This window comes from Phalaenopsis equestris, unplaced genomic scaffold (genome assembly GCF_001263595.1).
Source record: "Phalaenopsis equestris unplaced genomic scaffold, ASM126359v1 Scaffold219626, whole genome shotgun sequence".
Lineage (NCBI taxonomy): Eukaryota > Viridiplantae > Streptophyta > Magnoliopsida > Asparagales > Orchidaceae > Phalaenopsis > Phalaenopsis equestris.
In genome coordinates this window covers 104,114-117,996 of record NW_018237977.1, presented here as the reverse complement: position 1 = coordinate 117,996, position 13,883 = coordinate 104,114, and the positions used below count along the sequence as shown (strand labels likewise).

General features: G+C 35.4%; 1 protein-coding gene across 3 annotated transcripts; it reads left to right on the top strand.

Annotated features, from left to right (window-relative positions):
* Positions 1–1,434: 1,434 nt before the first annotated feature.
* LOC110037454 (pentatricopeptide repeat-containing protein At5g16860-like) lies at positions 1,435–3,867 on the top strand. 3 transcript variants are annotated; one of them, XM_020742110.1, is made up of 2 exons: positions 1,880–1,961; positions 2,056–3,867. In XM_020742110.1, the coding sequence occupies exon 2, from the start codon at positions 2,087–2,089 to the stop codon at positions 3,746–3,748; it is 1,662 nt and encodes a 553-aa protein (XP_020597769.1). In that variant the 5' UTR covers positions 1,880–1,961; positions 2,056–2,086; the 3' UTR covers positions 3,749–3,867. The 3 variants fall into 3 exon arrangements, with proteins under 3 accessions (XP_020597768.1, XP_020597769.1, XP_020597770.1); XM_020742111.1 differs by having other exon boundaries at positions 2,048–3,867; XM_020742109.1 differs by having other exon boundaries at positions 1,435–3,867.
* Positions 3,868–13,883: the final 10,016 nt, after the last annotated feature.

Sequence of the window (13,883 nt, the reverse complement as noted above, 5' to 3'; positions counted from 1 at the left end):
GTAAAGATCTTCATGACAATATTACTCCGCTCAACTTTAATTTATTCATCAGCATGCCCTGCCTCCTGAAGTCATCTTCAGAAGCTTCAATACCATGATGAAAGCGAAATTTAAAAGCTAGCAAGATACTGAGACTACTGCCATTTTAAGCCATGAGATTGTTACCATGGAGTTTGCCTCCATACAATCCTGCCCCTGCTACTGCATTGATTTTACAGCTAGCACCACTAGCTCCAAACAAGTCTGGTCACTTCTGCCACAGAACTAAGCCGCCTATCTCTCCATTGTCAACCCCACTGACTCCTTTTCCAATATATTTGCCATTGTTATTGCCACCTTCCCTCCCCACTTTATCGAAGCTTGGTCCCTGCCATCTCACCTTGCCCATGAAATGCACGATGCTTCGCCTTCACTTTTATAGCAATTGATATCTACAACTAACAGAGTTAACTAGTCTAAGTTGTAGTTGCTAAAGTGAGTATATGTGTTATATAGGTAAATATTATATTTTGGCGTGAAATATGTATTATTTTTGTTTATAGTGTTATGTACATAAATCAACCTATAATTTTTTATTTTGACCCATATGCGTAACACATTGCTTGTTAAATAAGGCCGATACGTTTAATATTCATGTCTAATGAAATTTTTATTACATTAATGGTGAATTTTTGTAATCAATAGGGTGATGGGCCTTAATGAGAGAACTGGGGTATGATTCACTTTTTCTATTCTTAGGTTCATATCTTTTATATTTTGATTTATGCAGCATCATATTATAGAGCTTTGTGTAGTTTAAAGTACCTTAGAGAAATTAAAAACAGAAACCCATTGAAAGATACGAGAAAGATAAAGACAGTTATAAAAATCAAATATTTTATAATCTTTATTAAAAAAATATTCCTATTTATAGACATAGGATTATGAGTATTAGAATTACAAGTGTGTGATCTAATCATTAGTCAATGAGGGGGTTCTTTTAGTATATTACATGCGTCAGATATATTAAATGGCAAATGAACTTATACGAGTAGTGTGGGTCTCGACGATCAGTGGGTCTCATTTTCCCCTCAATCTGTCTCATCGGCTTTTAGTCGATCCTCGCGCCATGATTCGGTCGGTTAGCTTTAGGCTGATCGTCAGACCTTTTAGTGATGCAGCCCTTAACTGTTGGATCGCTCTAAGATAGGTCGTGACATATTTTTCACATACAATAATGTACAGAGAAAAGAAAAAAAAATGCCTGTGACTATAGGCATGAATCGCTCCATAGATTTATTTTAATCCTAATTCAATTTATTTTTAATACTTATCTTACATTAGAGAAGCGAAAGTAAGCAAACGAATAGGTCGGATTGGTGCTTGACAAGATGTGAAAAGGATGATAAAGAAATGCTCTTATTAGAGCTCACTGAATTCACTCTTTCAGAAAAAAAAGGCTTCTAACTCCATTGATATTGTTGATCATGCAGATTATTAATTGAGAATCAAGTCTTCATGTTTTCAAGCAAAGAATTTGATCATGATATCTTCGTCATATCTTCAATTCCTCAAAAAAGTTTCCTCCTTTTCACCCAAATCGCTTATCAGCACCATGTCTTCCTCTACATGCATGCAAGTCCTTGATGATTGCATCCTCTTGAAAAACCTTTCTTTGGGCTCCCAAGTACACTCCAAGGTCATCGTATCCGGATTCGCATACGATTCTTTCCTCTCCAACAAACTCATCACTCTCTACTCTTTCTGCGGGGATCTCTCTACTGCATTGTCTATCTTTGAACTCTCCCCAATCTGTAATATTTTTCTTCTTAATTCCATGGTTAGAGGTTACACGTCTAATGGTTTATACAGGGAAGCAATCAGCTTGTTTCAGAGAAAGCGGGGAGAAGGACTCCTGCCTGATTCCTATACTTTTTCTTGCGTTTTGAAGGCCTGCGCTTTGTTGTCGAACCTTCGCGAAGGTGAGAAATTGCATCAGCTTGGTGTTGAAAGTGGTTTTGATGCTGATATATTCGTTTCGAATTCGCTGATTTTTATGTATGCAAAGTGTGGCAGCTTGGAAGATGCCGTGCAAGTGTACGAAAGAATGCCCCAAAGAGATGTTGTTACTTGGAACTCCATTATTTCAGCTTACGCTTTGAATGGATTTGATTCAGACGCTGTAGAAAAGCTAAGTGAGATGATTGGCTGTGGATTCAAGCCAGATCAGGTGACAGTTATCAGCATCCTTACCTTTTGTTCTGCCATAGATATAGTTGTTCGAGAAGTGCATGGCTTTGTACTTAGAAATGGAATTGAGAGTGCTCCCATGATTCAGAATGCTCTGATTTCTGCTTACGGAAAATGCGGTTTGACTGAGGATGCTCAGAGGATTTTCAATGGTTTGGTCTGGAAGGATAAAGTCACTTGGAATGCTCTGATTGCTTCTTATGCTCAGAATGGGTTGTTTGAGGAGAGCTTGCAGCTTCTGAGAGACATGAAGGTTTGCAGTTTTGATTTGGATGTGGTCACGTACAGCGGTATTATCTCTTCTTTAACACAAAACAATATGTCCAATGAAGCAATGGTGGTCTTTAACGAGTTGTTGAATGATGGTTTAAAGCCTGATGTCGTGGCTATCGCGAGTGTTCTTCCTTCAATTTCTCAAATTTTCTGCTTAGATTACTGTAAAGAAACACATGGATACTCATTCAGGAATAGCCTTGAGACAGACAGAAGGGTTAGGAATGCTCTTGTTTCGGTCTACAGCAAATGCGGTTCTGTTCAATATGCCAAAGAAGTATTTGAAAAAATCAAAGACAGAGATGTGATTTCATGGAGCTCAATGGTTGTGGGCTACTCACAAAACCAGTACTTTGGTGAATCACTTGAAACATTAAGGCAGATGATATTAGATGAAATAGAGCCAAACCCAGTTACAGTCACTAGTGCATTGTCTGCTTGTGCTGGTGTTTCTACATTGAGGCTTGGAAAAGAGCTCCATTTATGGGCAACTAAGAATTCATTTGAAGGTCAAGCTTTTGTGGGGAGTGCTCTGATTGATATGTATGCTAAATGTGGGAGAATAAGAAACTCTCGAGCAGTGTTTGACCTGATGGACGATAGAAACTTAGTCAGTTGGAACTCAATGATAGCAGGCTATGCAATCCATGGGCTAGCTCATAATGCACTTAAAATCTTCGAAATGGTCACAGAACCAGATGATGTAACCTTCATTGCAGCGCTCTCGGCTTGTAGCCATGGAGGACTGGTTGAGGAAGGGATTGCAATTTTTGACAGAATGAAGGAATTCAAATTGGCTCCTAGAGAGAGCCATTATGCGTGTATGATTGATTTGTTAGCACGCTCAGGAAGGGTAGAAGAGGCTCTGGAGATGGTCCGGACAATGCCAGAAAAAGCCAGTGTTGAAATTTGGGGAGTTTTGCTTGGGGCTTGCATGGTGCACTCTAATTTTGAGATCGGAGTCTATACTGGAGAGCAGATAATTGATTCAGGGAGTGCGAATTCGGGATATTATGTGCTGTTTTCAAATGTATTGGCGAATTTTGGGAGGTGGGGAGATGTGGAGGAGATGAGGAGGAATATGAAAGAGAAGGGAGTGAGGAAAGGTAGTGGGTGTAGTTGGATACAAGTGAACAAGAGAGTGCATTCTTTTGTTGCAAAGGGCAGAACACAGCATGATGAATGGGAGAGCTTGTTCAGTGTGCTAAAATTCTTGAGTGAACAAATGAAGGGAATGTATTGTTAAAACATTTTTTTCTTTTTCACATACTTTTGTTATTGTTCGTTGTGAAAGGCATTGATGAAGTGTAGAGAAATTTGTGTACAAACTCGGAAGAAGTACTTGCCCTGAGATTATTTACTGCTGCTGGCTATAAGTTCTGGTTGTGAATTAACAAGGTTAGCCTCACAGATGTAATATTAGTTGGAATGATTTTATACATTATCATTCAATACCATTAGAAGATGAGATGATATTTTGGTGTGATAAGTTCAAGTATGTTGGATCTTTAATACAAGAAGAATAAAGATATAAATATGAATACAACTTTAGGGTAAAGACTTGATGATTGAAATGGAGAAGTATTTTGAGAGTTTTATTAGATAAGAGTGTATCAAGCAGGCTAAAGGATAGATTTTAAAAACTTGCAATTAGGCCGATGATGTATCGATCTGCACGACAGTTATTAAAAATAATTTACAAGTAATAAATGAATAATTATACTTGATGAAAAACCTATGTGATAAATATTGAAGATAATGTGATTGAAAAAACATAGTTCATTTAGAGATTTTCAACGAACAATAGGAAATCACATTATCTGATTCAAAAAAATTTCTGTCACAAATGTAAGTAGGAAAATTGGTAAAGCAAAGGTAATACATGTAGAAATTGTTCGAAGTGGTTTATGAAGAATGAATTTATCTTTTCCAATAGCATTCAATGAGAATCAAAGAAAAAAAATAAAGATTCACATGGCAGCTCACATAAATACTTGGGAAATAGTAGATGACCATAAATATCCTTTCTAGAATTCACTCTTTGGTTGTTATTTCACTTTTTATTTTGGGCTCATTTTGTTTTTTTATATTATTTTAAAAACTAAAAAGATACCTGAGGAGTTGAGAAATAATATTTTGGTCCATATTTTTAAGAAAAAAAGGGATGCACAAGAATGTGCCAATTATAGAGGAATTAAGTTGATCGTCATACTTTAAAATTATGGGATAGAGTAATTGAACACAGGTTAAGCGGTATAACAAAGATTTCTCATAATCAATTTGGATTTATGTAGGGCAGGTTTACTATGGAAGCTATACATTTATTGAGAGGTTTGATGGAGAAGTTCATAGATAATACTGAGTATCTACATATGATTTTTATTGATGTAGAATAAGCTTACGATAAAGTTCCTTGAGATATTCTTTGGGGAGTTCTTGACAAGAAAGGTGTTGATATGACTAATGTTCAAGTCATTAAAGATATGCATACAAGTACCGTTACTTGTCTTCGAACAGAAGGAAGATTGACCAAATATTTTCCTATTTCTATTGGTTTACATCAGGGATTGACTTTAAGCCCTTAACTTTTTTCTTGAGTTATGGGTGGTCTTACTGGACACTTACAAGGGGATGTGCCTTGATGTATGCTTTTTGCTGATAATATCCTTCTTGTGGATAAGATGAGAGAAAAAGCTCAGAAAAACTTGAATTATGGAGGTCTACCTTAGAGACTAAATGCCCTCATTTGAGTAGAAATAAAACCAAATACAAGGAATGTAATTTTAGTAGTAGTAGCTTTAGTGACAAAAGTGTAACTATGGGTGATCAAATTATTAAAAGATTTGAATGTTTTATATATCTTGGGTCTATTGTTCAAAGTGATGGTAATATTGATGGAGATATTATTAGTAGAATTCAAGTTGGTTGGTGAAGTGAAGGAATGCTTCAGGCCTATTGTGAGATAGAAAAGTACCTCTTAGACTGAAAGGAAAATTTTATAAGATGGTGGTGAGATCTGCAATGCTCTATGATGCTGAATGTTGGCCTTTAAAAAAGAAGCATAAAACTATGTTAAGAGTTGTCAAGATGAGAATGATTAGGTGGATGAGTGGTTTTACACTTAGAGATAAAATGAGAAACAAATATATCCGTGATAGAGTTGGTGTCGCTCTAGTGACGGACAAAATTAGAGAGAGTCGCCTTAGATGGTTTGCTTACATTAAACATTGACCATCTGAAAAACACCCTTCTCCTTCGATGGTTTCGACAAGGGACACCTATAATGTCTATTTTAGTGTTTAAAAACCATGCTTCATTTATTCAGAGCCTCCCATGGTCAAGGGCAATTATAAAACCTTACCACATACATTTCATAAAAATTATGGTTCAGATAGACACCCCCTTCCCCCGACGCGGAGGTCTTGGTTGCTCATCGACATTAAAATCCCTAATTTAAAACCTTCAATATGGTCATTTTTAAGTTATGGAGTAAAATTTTAGTGATACGTGCTTTATAATAGCTTTCAAGTCAGTAGAAAACTCTTCAATGGATGTCCTGACACAAAATTAGGGTTTGAACCACTCCAATCGTCTTTAAACTCGATCCATGATTTTCGTCTGATATGATGCATCCTAGATGTTCATTTAGAAGTTTGAGGATCATGTTCTATTTATATGAAGCCTCTCATGTTAAAATACATCCATAACACCCTTCCATGATTGTTGGGCACGAAACTGAAGTTTGCCTTGATGTTGTCGTGCCTAGAAGTGATCGCCATTTTTCATTTTCAATTTTGGGTGTGGAGTATTTTATCTTTAAGAGAAATTTAATTTAATTATAGATGGCTTCCCCAAGCTCAAGGATTCCTAAAAAGCCCTTTCGTAGACTGTTCGCTCAAATTGAGCTCTATTAGGCCAGATCGGCACCTAACACCCAAAGTAGCACCATGACGCCTAGTTTTGGTACCTAGGCAGCTCGGGAAAGAAATAGTGGCGCATAGAAGCCCAATTTTGGTGCCTAGGTGCCCCAAGATAGAGTGGTTGGCTCCTAAGCGCCCAGTACTGGTACTTAGGTGCCTCAGGAGCTGCTAAGTTCTGATTTTTTTATTTTTTTTTGATGAAATTGAGGGAGGGATTGTCGGTCGTTAAAATGGGAAGTTGTTGGTTGTCTCATTCATTTAATAGTTTAAATAAACGAGTACAAAACCACGAGTCATACATCTATCCCGAAGAACAGACACAGTACTATATAATCGGGCTCGATTAAATAAACTAATGAATTTATGACATTCGTTTGGTCTGCAAAACCTTTTATGTTGATCGAAAATTTCTTCTATCTAATATAAAAGATTAGACATGGTTTATATTACCTGGGTTCTTAAAGCTCCCTAAAAGGGCAAGTCTCTATAGTTAATTACATCCTAAATGACCAAAGTCTTTCAAGAAAACTATCGATTTAGATCAGAGGTATTTGTCTTCAAAATTCTCAATGTTTAAGATTTCAAGGTCGGGCGTGGGAAACTTAAAATGGGAAAGATCGAATAAGAACAATTATTTTTGAAATTCAAAGGGAGAAATAAGGGGATGTCATAAATCCTGAGGAGAACCTCGGTGTTTTTCCAAGCTATCCTATGGTTTGGCTTCAATTTTAAGAAAATATTGTTAGATGTTTCATCCTGCTAATTTTTATTATTTAGGATTTACACTTGCGTGACACAATCATACAAATACCCTAAAAGATAAAATGGTTTATGTCGTAATGAACGACAACCTCTGAGCCTAAAGCAAGTTAGGACTTAAATTGCACAACATTGCTGTGCAAAGGCCTAAAGATGAGTTGAGGATTTATGTCGTACTAGACGAGCTATCTCAAAATCCTATAACTTGTTATTTAATTCTAAGGAAAGGTTTACTAATGACGATCTCGTTCGCTGTCTCGAAGATATTCTTCTGTATGTCCTCATCATGTTGCCCACGGTGTTTGCTCCAAGCTCCTCGTCGAAGTGACGACTCCAGGTGCAAGGTTTTATGGTTTGTAATATATATGTCAAGTTTGTTATTGTTGTTGTTGTTTAAGTTCATTTTGGGGGGAAATTTTAATTTATGTTAAGCGACACCGGCTAAGATCCTACGGTTTCATTATTCTGACACCACCATTTTCTCTTTAGTTTACTTAGTCTAAAAAAGTTATCAAGCTCATTTAAACCGGAGAACTCCCGTTAGATATGAAAATTATTAATAGTTTTCGGCACTATTTAGTTAACGAGTTACACATTGGAAGCTGTCGGCCGCCGGAATCAGAGTCTGGTCGCCCGCTTCGGAAAGGCATTTTAATTTAAATATGTATTCATAGTTTTTAGAATAATATGAAATCAAACTGATCTCATATCTTTCAAAGTTTAGATGAAAGAGCACCACACCTTAAGCCATGTATTTATCCTGAAAGATAAACATAAGACTTGAGGGTGAGACTCGATCAAACAAACTAAGAAATGCATGACATCTGTTTAGTCTGCAAAATAATTTTATTATAAACCGATAAGTTTTCCTATTTAATATGAAAAATTAAATAGGGTTTATATTAAGTTGGGTTTGGAAAAACTTCCTATGAGGTCAAGCCCCTATAGTTAATTACATCTTAAGTGACTGAAGTCACTCAATAAAACTCTCTATAAAAATCAGTGGATATTGCCTTCAAAGAGTTTCAAAGAATAGGACTTTTCAAAGAAATCAGACAAAGAGGTGTGAAAGGGGAATGACTCAAATTTGAAACATATTATGGAATCCAAAGGAAGAGAGACTAGGGGATGTCATAGATCCTGAGGAGAACCTCGGTGACTTCCTAAGCTATCCTATAGTTTGGCTTCAATTTAGAGAAGAAATATTTAAATGTTTTATCCTGTCAATTTTATTAATTTAGGACTTACATTCGTGTGAAAAGATCACACAAATAGACTGGAAGATGTGAAGATTTAGGTCATGATGGACGACAACATCCGAACGACAACCTTGGAATCCTAAAATGGGTTAGGACTTATATTGTGTAGCAGAGCTATACAAAAACCTAAAGATAAGTTTGAGGATTTATGTCGCACTAGGCGGACAACCTCGAAATCCTATGGCTTGTTGTTTAATTCTAAGGAATGATTTAGCTGATGTAGATATGTTTTCCCGTGCTGCCCAATCGTGCTGCCCAAAATGCTAGCTCCAAGCTCCTTGTCATGACGAGTTTAAGTTTTCTAATGTGTCAAGTTATGATGTCAAATCAAATGTCTCTAAGGTTCATGGTTATTTAAATGTTATGGGGAATGTTAAAGTTGATTAAAGTGACACCAGTTAGGATCCTACGGTTCCTCGTTCCAATACCACTATTTTCTTTCGAATTCACTTAGTCCAAATGAATTAACTATCACTTAGTCCAAATGAATTAATTCACTTAGTCCAAATGAATTAACTAAACTCAACCTAATGAGTTCCATACTTTCATTTAGACATTGGGAAGTCTCGTTAGCAACTGTAGGTTACATCCTCCGAGGGATTCCCGATCATCCGATAGAGACATCTTAATTTAGTTGCAGCTTTGGTTTTGTGATGTTTGTGATTGAATTTTGAGTTGTTTTATAATTAGAATGTTGTGGCGGTGAATTTTATCTTGTTTGATTTTTAATTTTTTTTTTGGTTTTGTTGCATCCTAGCAGTTTTGGTTTTCATGCAGGGTGACATCGTTGTTTAACATGCAAGTTTGACGCAAGAAGTACAGAAAGGTAAATGCATGCAATAATTTAAAAGCGTAAAAGCGTACTTGTCGATTCTTCTGGTTCCTCCACCTGAAAGGTTAGTACTTGCAAGACGTGTATATAATTCTGCAATGAATTTTAATTACTGGAGTAAATGAAGGTATAGCTATCCAACCCCAAAGTATGACTTTATTGAGCCTATTAAGTTCTTAGTGGATGATTCTAGAACAAGATGAGTGGATGATTCTAGAACAAAATATGACAAGTTCAACTTGTCCTTCAAAATATCCAAAAGATTTCAAAGTGCTCGGGGTATGACCCTGCACTATTTTGAAGATCTCTTGAATTATTTTGAGTTCATTTATGAACTAATCATATTTTTCTATTAATCAACCGAGTTTAGAGTGTGGCTACCCCGTTGCCCAGTGAACCTTGACAATTCAACTACCGCGAGGGTATGATACTTGATCAATTTGATACTTTACTTTAAAGATTATATAGATGAATGCCCCTAAGGCAAGCCTAAGTTATTAGAGATTTGATTCTCATCACAAATGGACTTAAAGTGCTTAAAAGGTGTTATCCCCCAATCACATTATCTTCTAGATCCAAAGAATTGAGTTTAGACATTGAGCCTAGGTCACTACCAAACCCTTAATAATCATAATGGAGGAAAATGGTGGTGGTTATAATTTTGGTTTAAGTGAAATATGTTCTTATTGAAAGATCATATCATCCTTAATTTTAGGCCTAAGATAATTAAATAATCATCTTCCTAGTCTTCCTAGCTTAAGCCCATCACAAGCCCATCACTTAAGAATCATTAGATCTTAATTGACTTCCAAGTCATGAAGATTAGCGAAATTATAATTTTGTTGATAATGTGAAAAGGTGGTGAGTGAGTTTCTACCTTTAACCAATTGTGTTTTAATTATCCAAACATATTCATTATGATCAAAATTACACATCCCCAATGGTTAATCCTAAATTTTGATTAAAACACCAAAGTCTAAAATTATTATCCTGCATTTGGGGCTCCTCATCCTATAATTATTGAAGCAAAATACAAATGGCCTTGAAAATCTTTGAGTATCCCATCCATGGATTAATTAAACCATCAGGGAGGAAAGTATTATTTTTCAAAATTTGATTTAATTTGAAATGCTTATTTTAACCTAAAAATAGGATTTTTCTCAATGTTAATTTATTTAATTAATAAAAATAAAGTTTTAATTTATAGGAAAATTATTATAGGTTTTCCTAGGTCATTAGAATACTTAGAAAAAATTTTATGATTTTTTTTAAATAATATTGTAATTATTATAATTATTTAAAGGTCATTTTTAATGATTATTTAAATACAAAAATATGTTTTAATCTTAAAAAATCACTTTTAAATTTTTTATTAAATTGTCATAAGTCCAAGAAATTTAGTGGAATAAATTTTATATTTTTATGATTTATATTTAATTTATTATAATTTTTTTAATGGGAAAATAAGGAAAATACATTTTAGGCCTTCAGAAATTTATTTTTAATTTAGAAAAATCAGGAAAAATATTTTAAGGGGTCTCAAGTGATAAGGGAACAATTGCAAATATTTTGAACTATTTTTTGTATTTTTTAAAATCTTAATTATTTTAATTATTTCTAATGCGAAATATATTTTAAAAATAAAATGTTTTCACAAAAATAGCTTCTATTTTTATTAAATTTCCCTAATCACAAAAATAGCTTTTATTTTTATTAAATTTCCCTAAGCTTAATTTAATATAATTTATTTTTTGCAAAGATATTATTTTTACTTACAAAATCCACTTTAATGGCCAAATCAACTTAAATAAATTTAAAATTTTTTACAGTGAGCTGAAATGATTTTTATAAATAATGTGAAATTAATTTTGTCAAATTTTGATTTATATTTAATTTAAATAAATTAATACATGGTAAAAAATATTTTATTAAAAATAAAAATATACAAAATTATTCAAATCATCATAATATTTTTTCTAAGCTCCTCTAACCACAAGAAAACTAACAAAATTGATCCCATAATTTTCTGAGGAATATTTTAATTTATATGATTAAATAAAGCCAAAATAGCCACTTAGGCTTGAAAATTAGGGTGAGAAGCACAAATGTGCTCTATGACCTTGAAAAATTCAGAGGAAGTGCCCTCTATCATGAGGAATCAACCCTAAAAATTTCAAGCCATGGTGATTAATATTTAATTATAATGAATTAAAATACCTCAGAGAGTATTTAATTAATTAAAAATTAACACTTGGCAAATAATTTTTATTTTTTTCCACATTTTTCTCCTCTGTTCACTGAACAAGAAGGTATTTTTCTTCTATTTTTATGATTTTTCTAGAGAAAGATAAAGGCTTTTGAAGTTCAGGCATTAAAATAAATTCAGAAAATCCGTATTTTTCTACTTAAACGTGCGACACCACCTCATCCTACGACGACTCTGAGATAACATGCGGCGCTCCGCCATTCGACTCTGCCATCCACCTCAGTTGCCACGTGGCCCGCCTTTTCACTCCATTTGTTTGTCTGACGCGATCTCAGCTGTCCATCTGATACACACGCGATTAGATGACTCTCAGTCATCGTTCCCAAGTGTCCTAACCCGTGAGTCGTTCACACTAAAACCTTAAGATCTGCGTCTAGACTCAACCAAATCACAAGGACTTTGTTTCTAAACCTTCATCAACTCAAAATGCGTCTATCCATACAGTTGATCAAGCATGAAATCAAGTCATTACACATGAAGAATCAAAACATGCTCGAATTAGGGCTAGAGGGCTCGACTTAGGGTTGGAGTTCAATACTTTTGTCTGAGAGGGGAGGCCTTAATCAGATGGTTATGGTAGCTTCGATTGGGTCCAAAGAACCTCCAGATGAAGTCTCAGGCCCTGGTGAATTTTTTAGGTATGAATTTGATCAAACTCGATTTCAGGTGTTGGCCTAGAGCTAGGTTAGAGGTTGTTTGAGAGGGGGATTTTGTGGGGGATCAACTCCTTTCACTATGGAGATAGTGTGTGCACAATTAATTTGAGTTTGGTTTACTATGGAGTTATGGAGAAGAATGTCCTGGTTTCATTCTCATATCAAGCCCTCCTCCAGTGTTTTTTCCTCAAAATTGAACTCTCATAGAGGAAACCAGAGGGAGAAGATGGTTGGCTTGAGCTTAGGAATGTTTGGAGAGTCTTAGGAATGTTGTTTGGAGAGTCTCTGGTGAGATTTTGGTAGAGTTTCCCCTAAGATTTTGGTTAGCTCTCCTTTGGCCATGGAGGGGGCTGATTAAATAGAAAGGCTTGGGTTGGCCACTTGTGTCAATTGGTGGGTGCAAATGGGTCAATTGGTGGATGAAGAGCTCTAGTGACCAATTAGACTTGGCCAGCTCAGGTGAGTTTAATTTTGAGTTTTGGCCAATAGGGGCTCCTTTGGCTGGCTGTTTCTAGTGGTTTCTAGTGGCTGAGGAGTTGGCTGGCTGGGGTTTAGTCACTTCTTGGCTCAGGGAGGTCAGGGGAGAGTTAATAATGATTTACTCTCAATGGCAAGTGATGATGGAAAAGTATTTCAAATAGGGCCCAAATATGGTTAAGATCCCTTAAATCAAGAGAAAATTGGTCCATAGCTCACCTAAATGGTTTAGGTAGGTTTAGGCTGGTCAATAGGGTCCAAATTGTGGCTGTGGTGACATTAATTTGGTGACTTTTGGATGGCTAAGTCAATTTTGTTGAAGGGGTTCAATTTGGGTCAAAATGGCTAGAAGTTGGGTTTAGGTTAGGCTAGCCATGACATTGAGCTCAATTGATTTATCAATTTGGTGTAGATGGTTGTCATGAAGGAGGGTCCAAATTGTGGCTGTGGTGACATTAATTTGGTGACTTTTGGATGGCTAAGTCAATTTTGTTGAAGGGGTTCAATTTGGGTCAAAATGGCTAGAAGTTGGGTTTAGGTTAGGCTAGCCATGACATTGAGCTCAATTGATTTATCAATTTGGTGTAGATGGTTGTCATGAAGGATTTAGAAAAGTTTTGGGGTGATTTTGAATTGATTTGGAGGTTCAATTTAGAGGATTTCGGCATTTGGCCAATTTTAAGGGTGTTAGGTTAAATTTGGGCTTAGGTTAGGCTGGAGTTGGGTTAAGTCCAAAATAATGGTTGAAAATGGTCTAGGGGAATATCATGAAGAATTATCAATATCAATTGGATGTCAATTTTGGGGTTTGGGCATTAAATTAGGTGACATTTGTGCATGGGCTAAATTGGGCCAATTTAGGGATTTTGAATTCAGGTTTAAATTGAGTGGAATTGAAGCTTGAACAAAGCCAATTGAGGGTTCAATTTGGTATTTAGAAGTGTTTTGAAGAGTTTAGGATCCAAATTGAGGCAATTGATTGGGCCATGGGGTTCGATTGGGCCATATGTTCAAAATTGGGGGTTTTGGTTGGATCAAAATTAAGCTCAAAGCATGTTTATAATTGATTTGAAATGATCATAAGCATCATTAATTTGAGTTTAGAATTAAAATTGGGGAAAATTGGGTTTGGAGAAATGGGGTCTTTAGGGGCAATTTGGGGGTTTTGGTCAAAATGGTCAAATTGGGCAAATTAGGTTTAATTGAAGGATC

Bases quoted from the DNA above. Each gene is read 5' to 3' on its own strand.
- LOC110037454 (XM_020742109.1), top strand. From the start codon at position 1,523: ATGATATCTTCGTCATATCTTCAATTCCTCAAAAAAGTTTCCTCCTTT.